Raw genomic sequence first — 13,217 nt, 5'->3', positions numbered from 1 at the left:
AGCTTTCTTACATGGTGGGCAATATTTGAAGAGAGAGGGAAGGTGGAAACTGCAAAGCCTCTTGAGGCTTAGGATCAGGAACTCATGCAAGGTCAGTTTGTCGCATGCTGTTAGTCAAAGCAAATCATATGGCCAGCCCAAATTCAAGGGGGTGGAGAAATAGACTCCACCTGTGGGTGGGAGAAGTGGCAAAGTCACATTGCAAAGGTGTGTACATAGTGGAATGGGAGGAAATTGCGGCCATTAAACAATTTACCACAGGGGCAAGGGCAGAAGCAGGAAACAGGAGACTATTGAAGTAATTCAGGGGAAAGCTGATGGTGGCTTGGACGAGGGTGGTAGTGATGAAAATGGTAAGTCAGAACCTGGACGTATTTTGAAGATGGAGCCAACAGCACACATCATCCCTCACAAGAGCTCTTGGCATTGCTGTTCCACTCTCATTTAATTCTAACTGCTGTTTGTCTCTCTCGCGCGTGCGCTCTTTGTTCTCCTTCATACATGTTGGAAGCTCTGTCCTCTACCCTCTTCTCTCCATCTACACACTCTTCCCTGGTGACCCCAGCCACTCCCACACCTTGGTACCCTTAGCTGGGGATCTCCAGCTCAACCTCTATCCTAAGCTGTGGCCCCACATTGCCCCCTCTTTGCCCACCTGTTCTACCTCCAGATGGTGCTGGTATTTAAGACTAGACATGTCCAAGGCTGAAGTCATTTTGTCATCTCCACAATGTATGGTTTCCAGTGTCTTGCTTTCTTGCCACCAGGCTTTCTTTAGCCTCCTAGGCTTAAACTTTTGGTTAATGTTTGATCACTTTCACTTGTGCATCTTCCCAAACAATCAGTCCCCACTTTCATCCCTTCGGTGAGCCTTCCCTCACTGCATGCCATTCCTTTCCTCTCACCACCACCCCAATCAGTGCTTTTTCTTTCTTTCTTGCCAGGAATGTTCTAACAGTATCCTAAGTAGGCTCCCTGCTTGGTGTCTCCTCAGTCGGCCCTTCATAGATTGACAACTTATTTCTCCTAAAGCTCAAAGACCCACCATTGTTCCCCAACTCCTATTAAATACAAATTCAGACTCGTAGATCATCATTCCAGGTGCTCTGCAAACTCCCCAACCCACCTCTAACCCTGTTTCCCATGCCCTGATATATGTCCAACTGAAATGAAGTTCCTTAGGACCTCCCCAAACTCCCATCTCTGCTCCCACCACTTTCTGTGCTGAGGGGTTCCCTTTCCAAGTCTCTGCTGTTAACAAGTCTATCTATCTTCATGCCATATCTCCAGCCTCTCAAGCTGGCCTCATGTCTTCTGTGAGTCCTTCTAGATTTGAATGTGTGTGGTTTTAAGATACTTATGACACTTGCACTTGTATTTTCACCAATTGTGTGTGGATCTGATCACCTCCACCACAGTATAGGTCCTTGGAGGGCAAGGACCCTTTATTATTATTAGTTAATCCTTAGTAGTACCTAATGTACTACCGTGTTTCCCCGAAAATAAGACCTAACTGGAAAATAAGCCCTAGCATGATTTTTCAGGATGACATCCCCTGAACATTAGTCCTAATGAAGCTTTTGGAGCAAAACTGAATATAAGACCCAGTCTTATTTTTGGGGAAACATGGTATATGGTAGAGAAGAATCACTCAGGTTTTGAAGGGAAGGGTAAGGAAGGGAAATTAACGTTTGGTACAGCCAAAATAGGAAGCTGTGTTCTACCATGGTGGCTGAGAATTCACCCCCCACATCAGGAAATTACTACCTATGGCTCCTTCCAGAAAGTCACAGGAGCGTTTCTCCATCCACTTCAGAAGGTGGTGGCAGTGGGTACAGGAGCAAACGAAGCTTAGTCTTCTGGTCAGGGCGTGTTGGCTCCCATGAGACCTTGGGAATAGTTTAACACAGGCCCTCAGGTACGGATGTGTTACATGTGGCTCAGCAAAGTGAGGGGCTGGTCGGAGACAAACCTGGGACTGCAGTCCTGACTCGGAGTTTAAGTCTTGTCTGCCCACAAGCTGGGCCTGTTTGATTTATGGATAAGTAGCATAGAGAAGTCACCCTGTTTGCCCTCTTCCCAGTAACTTTTCATAGTGAAAGAAAATGAGAAATATCAAATACAATAGGATATGGAATTTAAAATCCCCAAACATACAGGGGGAAAAACAGTTTCAGTTTTATTGGAATTTTGTTGGCTGGGATTGAAAGGACTTTCTTTATGTCCTCTGGTCCATTTGAGGGTACTCGTATTGTGCCCTAAAGTTCATTAAACCAGATTTTAACTGCCTTAATTGATAAGTTCTCCCTTCCACAATTAATATTTTGTTGATGTTTAGTTCTCCTGTTGTCCCAGCAGTAATAAAGTGACTCCTGGTTTACAAGTCCTTCGTATGGACTGTGCCACTTAAAGACATTTTTGTGTCATTATTTCATTGATCATATTCTTTTTTCTGATCATGATAGTCATACTCACTCATGGAAGAGAAAGAAACTTTATGTATTGAATAAAAAAATAATAAGAGAATTTAAAATGGCACTGTTAACCTTTTGGTATAAAAATGATATCCCCAGTTTTGTAGCTTGTGTTTCTTCTCTAATGTGATAGGTCCCTGCCCTTTCTCTAACTTTATACCATTGCTCTTATAGCTCCTGGAGATCCAGGATTCTGGCAATACTGCTTCGTACATGAAAGAATGATTCTATTTTGTGATACAAACAAATGGCCTGCAGGGAAATAGCCCATAATTGACACAATTTCTATGTAATAAAAAATGTTCAATGTACAAGTGGAATCTAGCCCTAAAAAGGAGATTTGGACATCAAATTGTGGTCTCCTTGTGGGTGTTGGATTATAATAGGTTTTAAATTTCTTTTGTACACTTTAATAGAGTTTCATTATTTTATACGAAGATTCTGGTTTTTATTTTTAAAAAAAACTAAATGAAAAAATTTTAAACTCCCTAGTGTAATTTACTGTGTTGCAGTTAACACATTTTAAAGAAAATATTTGAGTACTGCATGTAGCTATTTGTAAAGGTGGGGAGTGGAGGAACCTGGAAACCAATAAATGAGGATAGTAAAAATTTCCATGAGAAGGTTGGTTTGTACCATTTTTTACACATTATTTTCTTCTGCCGTAATAAGATGATATAATAAGAATTTGGTGGTTCTGTAATTATAGGTATCGCACAGGGTTTGAGCTCCAGTCATCTCTTTATTCAGGAATTAACCTTGCAATTTTGCTGATAGTTGCTGGACAACAATTTGAAACATCCATGGAACTAAGGAAAATAGGTAAAGCTATTTATTATTGCAGATGTTGATACTTTGGCCACACAAGTTCAGCATTAAATATTATGTTCAAATAACTCACATTATATTTTAAAAGGAACAGTTACTCTCTGATGACATGCCTGAGACAGTCGCCAAAATAAAATGCCCACTTTTTCATGTAGCTAAAGGTTTGCATAATATGATAGAAACTGGAAAGATTTTTTTATAACTTTATCTAAAATTCCAATTCTTAAGGTGTCCGGCTGAACAGTTTGTTAGGAAGAAAAGGGAGCTTGGAGAAAATGAACAATTACTGGGATGTGGGTCAGTTCTTCAACGTCAGTATGTTGGCCAATGACGTCGGGAAGGCCGTGCAGGCAGCAGAGAGGTTGTTCAAACTGAAACCTCCAGTCTGGTGAGTTGTCTCAGCGCTGTTATCACCCACCTCCTCATCTGATCTTGTTCAGAAATGTTTCTGCTACGGAGAAATGGTGTAAATGCAAAAACACAGTAACAGCTGCCATGTTTCTCCTTCTGACTTCTTCATTAAAGCAAAGTTAGGGCAGAAGGAACAGCTCTGAGGGATCCCTTGCTTTTATGTGAAGGGAGGGAGGGAAAGACAGACAGACACGCACGCACACAAAATATATTCCTACATGCGATGTCTCCAAGACGAAATTCTCAGTCCTATTAATTTCTTCAGGTCATCTACTTTCCTCAAGAGTAAAACATTCTTTGGTACAGCATGTATTGTGCATTTGTGAAAAGCAGATAGTAGAGCTTAAAAGCACAGCAAGAAAATGATGTTTATCACAAATGAAGACTGGAACTAAAAAACCAGTAATAGATAATATGGTCAAGAAAATGTGGCACAGCAGTGGCCCTAGGTTAGCCCATTAGACAACCATTAAAAATGTGACAGAAACAATACTTGGAAATGTGGAAATGTGTTTATGGTTTATCATAGAATAAGAAAAGCCAGCTGTAGGGTATACTTTTCTGTACCAGTGGTTCTCAAACTTTGGCATGTGGCAGAATCACCTGCATTGATTAAAACACAGATTGCCGGGCCCACCCTTAGGATTTCTGGTTCAAAAGGTCTAGGGTGGGGCCTGAGAATTTGCATTTACAAATTACAAGCTGATGCTACTGGCCTAGGGACCACACTTTGAGAACCACTGTTCTGTATGGACTCATTTTAAATAAAAATATGTGTTTGGTTTGTGACTCCGAGAAAAGTCTGGCTGCGTTGCGATGTCTGACTTCCATTAAGCTCCATTCGAATGTTGATTATCTTATTTATTGTTATAGTCTCATAATAGATACTCAGTAGATAACTGTGTAATGAACAAATGATGAATGATGGATTTTCTCCAAAATATTGATAATGGTTATCTCAGGGTGGTAGCCTTATAAGGTTTCAATATTTTCTTTTCCTTATCTCTGTTTTCTGATTCATCAAAAGTGCATCTGGATTGCTTGCATTATGTAAAATTTTTTGCTTTAACAATGCATATTCACCTGCCCCCTCTTATTTCTCAGCCCAATGGGCCAATCTGGACTCCCAGGTGTAGGATTCTCTTCAGTCATATCTAGTGTGACTGCATTTCTTCCCAGTCTGAAAGACTTAAATTTGGTCCCCAAACCATCTCAACCTCTGGAAAGTTTTCTGAGGCTGAGAGAACACAGAGGCAGGCTGAGCCTCCAGCCTTCCCAGAGTGGCTGCTGTCTCCAGAATCCTGATTTTAGCTGACTCCATGGAGAGTAGACCCAAGGCTTGAATACCTTCCCATTGTATAAGCACCTGGGCTGACTTATAGTGTTGATAGCTATTGTTGTGGGTCCAGGACCACCCCCAGGTTCATGATTTGCTAGGACTCACAGAACTCAGAAATGTTGTTATACTTGTGGTAAGGGCTTATTACAGTAAAGGTATACAGATTAAAATCAGCAAAGGCAAAAGGCGCATCGGGCAGAGTCCAGGCAGAGTCCAGGGCAGAGTCCAAGCTTCCAGTTTTGCTCTCCTGGTGGAGTCATATGGACAGGGCTTGATTCTCTCAGCAATGATGTGTAACATCATACACAAAGTATTGCCAGTCAGGTAAGCTCAGCAAACCTTGGTGTCCAGGGTTTTTATTGGGGATCAGTCATGTAGGCATGGAGCACCCACGTAGCTGACCATGATCACAGAGTTCCCAGCCTCTCTGTAAATCACATTTATACCGCCTGGCCCAAGGCCCCCACATGAATCATAGTGTTAACATACATGATCTGGCACAGCCCAAGGCCCCTGTTAAACAAAGACACTCTTATCAGGAAGATATCTGGAGGGCTTAAAGGTGATCTCCCAGAAGCCAGTCAGTCAAGGGTAGACATTTCTTTGGAATGTGTAGAGTTTGGACAACCCAAGCCTGCTGACTTAATCCTTTGCTACACAGCACCTAAGCAAGTCAGTCCTCAAAGGGCAAAATAATACTCTGATGCTTTCAGCTGAACCATCCCCATTTAGTACCAGAGGAAATGTGACCACCACTGCCTGGCAACTATGTTTCATAAAGTTTGATTTGCCTGAAGACAGTAAAGGTGTGGTCAGATTCAAGATCTCATAATATCAAACTCTACCTGGCCAGATCTAGTTTTGTTAAAAAGAGAAGACAATACGTTTCATATTAATGATCGCCAAGAATCAAGGAAGAGATGGGGATGAGAAGGAAGTAGGTGTGGCTATAGAAGGGAAACAGGAGGGATCCTTGTGGCAATGGAAATGTTTTCTATCTTGGCTGTATCAATGTCAATATCCTGGTTGTGACATTATTCTAGGATTTGGGGAGATGTTACCATTGGGGTAAACTGGGCCAAACGTGCATGGATCTCTATTGGTTTTTTATAACTATATGTAAATCTACAATTGCCTCCAAAAAAGTTGAATTAAAAAAGAAAAAGACAACAAGTTTGAAATTTTGTCATTTTGCAATTGCTTTGAACTTTAAATGACTTGTTCTTGTTATTTAAGACAGTTAGCAAATGCTTGCCAGTCTCTGTTGCTTTGAACACTGTGTACCAAAACTGAGGTTTAGACCAATGTTGGTAAAAAGCTATGTTGCATGATTTTGGACAAACTTATTTTGTCCACTGTTTGGGTTTCTTTTAATTAAGTATGTGGCTGCCAAATGATTAAGCACTCACTACACAATATGCAATTAAGTAAATAAAGCTTTCAGGAAGCTTCTTTTAAAGAAATAGAATTGAATTTAATTTCTTTGGGAATCTAATTTATTGGTGCTTGTGATTTTTCCAGGTACCTGCGATCATTAGTTCAGAATTTGTTATTAATTCAACGCTTCAAGAAACCTATTATCGAACGTTCACCCAGGCAAGAACGGCTTAACTTCTGGTTAGATATAATTTTTGAGGCAACAAACGAAGTTACTAATGGACTCAGATTTCCAGTAAGATATGCTAAATACATTTCTTTAAGAGAAAAAAAGAAACTGGGGATTGGTGCTATCTAATTATTGAATGCTGTGAAAGGAAGAAAACATTAGAGGAATTTAAAATGTCAGGATATCCATCAATCTTATGCAGAATCAGCCAGTGATAGGTCAACTCTCTAGAAAAAGTTGGCTATGCAGTTGACCCTTGAACAACCCAGGTCCAACTTTCATGGGTCCACTTATACACAGATTTTTTTCAATAAATACTATATTCTTTAAAATAGTAGTTCTAAAACTAGGAGTGAATTTTGTCCCCAGAGGACATTTGGCAATGTCTGGAGACATTTTCGGTTGTCACAACTGTGAGGAAGTTGTCGCAACTGGCAGCTCCTGGAGTAGAGGCCAGGGGTGCCACTAAATATCCCACAATGCCCAGGACAGCCCCACCCCCCAAACACAGAATTATCTAGCCCCAAATGTCAGTAGTGCCAAGGTGGAGAAATGCTTCTCTAAAACAATGCAGTACTAATAGTGAAATTTTGGAATTCAAAGCTGTTTCCTGTTGAGCTTTGGTTTGCCTCCAATACCACTAATTACTTTTTAAAACTTCATTGAAAAACAAAATTGCTTTTATCTTTTCATTGAGTTTTTATTTTAATTTTAGGACCATCTTATAAGGAGTCATAAATAAGATATTTAAGCATCCTGGAAATTGAACTTCAGATAATTGTGTTTCATATTTATGCCATGAGATGTTGTGAACATGTGGTATTCAAGAATTTCATTAAATAGCGAATAAAAGATTAAGTTACTTGAAATAATTATGATAATGATTTTGTTCCCGGCTAATAAGTTTTAAAATCTTCTTTTAATTATGAAATCGTTCAAACCTACTGAAAGGTACAAAAAAATAACGGAACAGACACTTGGGTAATCTCTTAGGGTTTAGCAATCTTAAACATGTTACTTTATTTGCTTTGGAAATTCATTCTCTATCTTTCTCCCTCGTGTTCTTCACCCCCTCCTCTTCTTCTCTCCCTCCCTCCTTCTCTCTACCCCAACAAAATAAAACATTACTGATGGAATGTCACCTCACTTTTCATCCCTTTGCATTTTTTACAGACTTGGTACCTGCCTGTGATCATCAGTTTCTCTCAAAAACCGTAGCGTCCCTTTTTTTTCTGTCACCTCTTCAGACAGACCTTTCTTGAGTACCCTGTCAAAAGAAGTGCCCCCTTCCACCTCACCTTTGTTCTGCCTTGTTTCCTTCAGAGCTCTTTATGATACCACATTGCATATCCCCATCTGTTTGTTCCTCCTTCTGCCCCATCAAAGCGTAGACCTCCTGAGGGCAGGGACTTCTGTTGTGGGCTGCTGTGTCCACGGGTCCCAGAGCAGTGTTAACACGCTGTCGGGACTTCCACAGGCCAGGGTAACCTATGTTGCATATTCCTCTGCATCACAGAAATCTGTTCTTTTTTTAGGTTCTGGTGATAGAACCAACCAAAGTCTACCAGCCCTCATATGTCTCTGTAAACAATGAAGCGGAGGAGAGAACGGTATCTCTGTGGCATGTCTCACCCACGGAAGTGGTAAGAAAAAAATCACCAACAGCTCTCTGTTTATTCTAATATTTAATAAAAAATTTGATTTTCAAGCAGAGGAGTCTATGTTGTAGTACTTGAAAGAACAGGTACCTGTGCCTTGCTTCTGAGTTATGGGCATATATAAGAGAGTACAACCACAGATGCAAGAAAGGAAGCAGGTTTTTCTATTATACGTGTGTGTATGTGTATAGACACATGAAGTCTGACAGTTAAGTTCGCGAACTTCTTGCACCGATGTCGCTAACCTTTTTTGCTATCAGAGGGATTATTCATTATGAATTTGTACCAACTGGACAAACAGTTAACCAAGTTTACTATTTGGAAGTGCTAAAAAGGCTGCGTGAAAAAGTTAGATGACCTGAACGTTTCACGAACAATTCATGGCTCTTGCATCACGACAATGCACCAGCTCACATGGCACTGTCTGTGAGGGAGTTTTTAGCCAGTCAACAAACAACTGTATTGGAACACCCTCCCTAGTCACCTGCTCTGGCCCCCAATGACTTCTTTCTTTTACTCCCAATTGTTCAATGTGTGTCATCTGAGTTATGCTAGGTGAATAAATTATAGCAGTGTTGTAATTAACAATATGGTATTGTGCACTCCAAAATTTAAGAGGGTAAGTCCCATGTTATGTGTTCTTAACACACACACAAACAAAAAGAGAAACCAAGGACATAAGGATATTTGGGGAGGTGATGAATATGTCTATTACCTTGATTGTGGTGATGATGTCATAGGTGTTTGCATATATCCAAACTCATCAAATTATGCGTGTTAATATGTGCAATTCTTTGTATGTCAATTATACCTCAATAAAGGTATAAAGAAAAGAAATAGTTATGAATGATATCTCAAGTTGTCTTAGTCTGCTTGAGCTGCTGGGTGACTTAAACAACAGGAATTTGTTTCTCACGGTTCTGAAGGATAGAAAGTCTGAAATCAGGGTGCCAGCCTGGTCAGGTTCTGGTAAGGGCCTTGTTCCTGGTTGGCAGATGGTGTTCTTCCTGCTGTGTTCTCACATGATGGAGAGAGAGAGAAAACTCTTCTTATTAGGTCACTAATGCCATCATGAGGGTTCCACCCTTGTGACCTAATCACCTCCCAAAGGCCCCACCTCTAAATGTGATCACACAGAAGGTTAGGGCTCCAACAGATGAATTTTCAGGGACACAAATATTCAGTCCATAATACAAGCCTAAACCAGTAACGTTCTCTAATATTTAACAGTGAAGCAACCTTCTTCTCATTGATAATAGCAGCCATTAGTGAAGACGAGCTGCTGTAATGTGTGTGGGGTTTTATTTCTGCACTGTGTGTGCTAAATAATGGGATTTATAGATGATGTAATACAGAATTGTACACCTGAAATCTATGTAATTTCACTAACAATTGTCACCCCAATAAATTAAAAAAAAATATTTGAGTGCAAAACAGAGAAATTAAAGTTATAGTAAAACACATGCATTCTGTTCATACATATATATCTCATTTGAAGAATGCATGCATCTTCTATTAAATTTGCCTCTGGGTTATTTTAACCTTTTATTGAAGCATATCATATACACAGAAAAGCACATAAATCATAAATGTACAATTTGATGAATTTTTACCAGGTGAACACACCTAGGTATGCAGTACAGCTCAAGGAAGAGACAGCAGCAGACCCCACTCCCCAAAGCCCTGCTCATGCTCCCTTTGTGCCCCCCCATTTACCATCTTCAGGAAGCCAAGTTCTCGGTGTTGGAATTCTTGTGCTAGAGACCAACCTTGCTTATGTTCTTTGTGTCACTGATGCCACCATGATACAAGAGAATTTTCAAAATTCTGATCTATAATCTCACTATTCCTTTGATATAGATACAAAACACCTCATATTTTGACAAGTACTTGTGGAAAAAAAAAACTAATCCTACTAAAGTGACTCTTCATATCTCTACAGCAAAATGGTTTTGGTCTCATGGAATTCTACAAACTTTGCCCTCTTCATTTGAATCCTATAAGTGGTTGCTGGCCTGTAACGGAAATTTTCTTTGGTACCTATAATATCTCACTAGTTGTAAATGTTTTATTTTGTTTTTATATAGTCCATAATAAGAAATGGAAAAGAACTATATAAGCAGCAAATGTTAGTTTTCCTTGGTTGATGCAATGTTTTACACAAGTGCTTATAGCTGTCAGAACAAACATCTGAGAGAAATATAAATCGCCTTTTTTTCTTTTAAGAGGAAGCCTCTCTTCTGCCTTCATTTACAATTTTGAAATTCTACAGATTGTGAAAGCAAGCAGATTTGCCTGGAGTGAGGTGACATTTCTCTACACAGAGCTGTATTTTTCACCAGTGGGCTATGTTTATGGATGGTGGGAGAGATCTCACACACACACACACACACACACACACACACACGTTCACCCACATACAACATCACTGTAAGATGAGATTAAGTTCTGGTTTATTAGCCACGGGTTCAGGAACTTATGCTGGTAAATGTTTAACCAACTCTCCAGGGGACACAGGATCAGAGGGCTGGTTTGTCATGTTTGCTGATTTCTGTGGTGTAAATTCTCCCACGATGGCCAGTTTCAAGCCAGCTACCTCAGGACACCGAGCGTGGGGTTAGGAAGAGATGTGCAAAATTGGCCTTCCCAAGCTGGTGCAAGCTGCAGCCAGCATACCAATGCAAGGAGGCCACACAGAACAGGAGCAAAGGCAGCATCTCTCCCTCAGCTTCTCATGGGCCCCAAAGTCACCCACAAGGACGTAGTAGCCACCAACGCTGTCCGCATAGGTAGGGTTGCTGGTTTGCGAAAGCTTTTTTTTGGTACCTTTTATACTTATGTCAGAAATAGGACAAACGTGCACAAAAAGTCTGTGCTCTTAACACAGAATTGTTATAGACACCTAAGATTCCTCCCCAAAATTCTGCATTCTGGGGGAAGGAGGGCAGATGCTGAGTCGGTGCCCAGGGGATCCTGGAGGCGGTCCCCACCTCCGGCTTTCTGGCCCATTTCTCCATAGCCCAGCCTGGCTCTGCTTCCAATGCATTTTTACTGGGGGCTTCTGACACTGACGTGGAACGCTACAATCTTGAATCTATTTCATCATGATTTACAAATGGTAAAATATTTCCTCTCAGAAAAGATTAGGGCACTACCTAACAGAAGGCTTGGAACGGGGAAAGCAGTCCCAGCTTTCCTGACCGAGTACTCTGTGCCAGCAGGACAGCAAACCAGCAACAGTGCGTCCAGTCCTGCCTTCCCGACCAGAGAGTTCATGAACAGTTCCACTTGCAGATAACAGAGCAGACTGCACAATTCCATTTATGTAATATTCCAGAGCAGGCTGGAGTCTCTGTGGTGGTGGAGGTCAGAATAGTGATTGCCTTCCATGGAAAGAAGTGACTAGCCGTGGGACTTATGAGGGAAGCTTCTGGGCTGCTGCTCATGGTCTGTCTCTTGATTTAGATCAGGGGTGTCCAAACTTTTTTCAACGTTTTTCACCAAGGGCCATATGCAGTAAAATACACAATCAGCCGGGCCACTCACTCGAGGTAAAGTACCTATTGCCTCACCTGGTTTATTAAAGTAAACTAAATATATTTTTGGAATTTGCTGCAGGCCAATAAAAAATGGATCATGGGCCGTAGCTGGCCCGTGGGCCACAGTTTGGACACCCCTGATTTAGATGCTGGTTACAGTGGGTATTCATTTTGTGGAAAGATATTGAGATGATCACTGTGCCCTTTTCTGAATAGATGTTATCTTTCCATGAAAAAGTTTAATAATTTAAAAACACTTTTACTGACGCTGTTGAAATTTCCCCAGTGGTTACTGGATCCCGTGGCTTTCCAGATAAAACCCAAACTCTTTCACCAAGTGTCAAGCCCCTATGTAGTCCTGCCCTTCCTTTCACCTTCTCCTCCCCCACTCTCAGCCCAGCCGAAGGCCCCCTTTCTTCCCCTGAGCTGGCCCTGCAGGGCTCACATCTGTGCTTTTGTTCTCATCTGTCTTCCTCCCTGGAATTCCTTCTTCCAGTGACCCAAGTCCTAACTTTTGCCAAGGCGTCTCTGACCACCCTCTCACTCCTTCCACTGAATGTCTGTAGGCTACGTGATGACCTATATCATGTACAAAATATGTCTTGTTGCTTGTTTATCAGTTTTCGAAAATGTCTCCCCAACTGTAGGGCCAGCCCATGCATGACTTCCATGTTTTTATATACCATAGGACCTACAAAGCAGTTACCCCCAGTGCCTATTGATTAGGACATAAAGGGAAAGAGAGGAGGTCTGTGTTGTTCACTTTTTAGCTAGTAAACCTTCCAAATCGAGACGTTTCCCAAAGCTACCCTAGAGTCAACCAACCATCTGGGAATGCTTTGAAAACTCATGTGGCTGTGCTTCCCATGCATGTGCAGCCTCTTGTAGGGTATGTGGGTTGGACAGGACTCTCTCACCTCTGCCCTGGTTCAGACTTCTATACCTGAATCCAAAGGCAGATGCCTGCTCTCCACTACTACCCTCTTTCAGTCACTTTGAACACACCTCTCCTCCAAAATATGCTCAGTCTTTCTACACAGTTGGGTCCGATGTGATGGCTTTTGTGTTTTTCTACACTTCCATTTTTCACAACCCTCAGTGGCTTCCCATCTCAGACAGAGTAGAAGCTGAAGTCCTGATGATGGCCTCCAAGGCCCTACATGAATTCCCTCATGAGCTCTCCAACCTCTTCTCCCACTCCCTCCTCACTCCGCTCCGGTCGCACCCTTCCTTGCTGGTCCTCAAACACGCCAAGCACACTGCTGCCTCAGAGCCTTTGCACTTGCTGTTCCCTCTGCCTGGTACTGTTCCCCCAGATACCTGCACCACTCACTCCTTTCTCCCTACTTTTTGTGTTCAGAA

General features: G+C 41.5%; 1 protein-coding gene across 1 annotated transcript in view; it reads left to right on the top strand.

The window, feature by feature from the left end:
* MAP3K15 (mitogen-activated protein kinase kinase kinase 15) overlaps positions 1-13,217 on the top strand; it is a 119,410-nt gene that overhangs the window by 69,710 nt on the left and 36,483 nt on the right. The window contains exons 8-11 of the mRNA XM_088795091.1: positions 3,184-3,296; positions 3,531-3,690; positions 6,574-6,724; positions 8,194-8,301. Of these exons, the coding sequence (XP_088651217.1) occupies positions 3,184-3,296; positions 3,531-3,690; positions 6,574-6,724; positions 8,194-8,301 (532 nt within the window). The remainder of the gene's footprint in view (positions 1-3,183; positions 3,297-3,530; positions 3,691-6,573; positions 6,725-8,193; positions 8,302-13,217) is intronic.

This window comes from Rhinolophus sinicus, chromosome 18, assembly GCF_057876585.1.
Source record: "Rhinolophus sinicus isolate RSI-liver-muscle chromosome 18, RSI-T2T, whole genome shotgun sequence".
NCBI classification, from domain to species: domain Eukaryota; kingdom Metazoa; phylum Chordata; class Mammalia; order Chiroptera; family Rhinolophidae; genus Rhinolophus; species Rhinolophus sinicus.
Note: the sequence above shows the minus strand (reverse complement) of the source record. Positions and strands in the feature narration are given on the sequence as shown.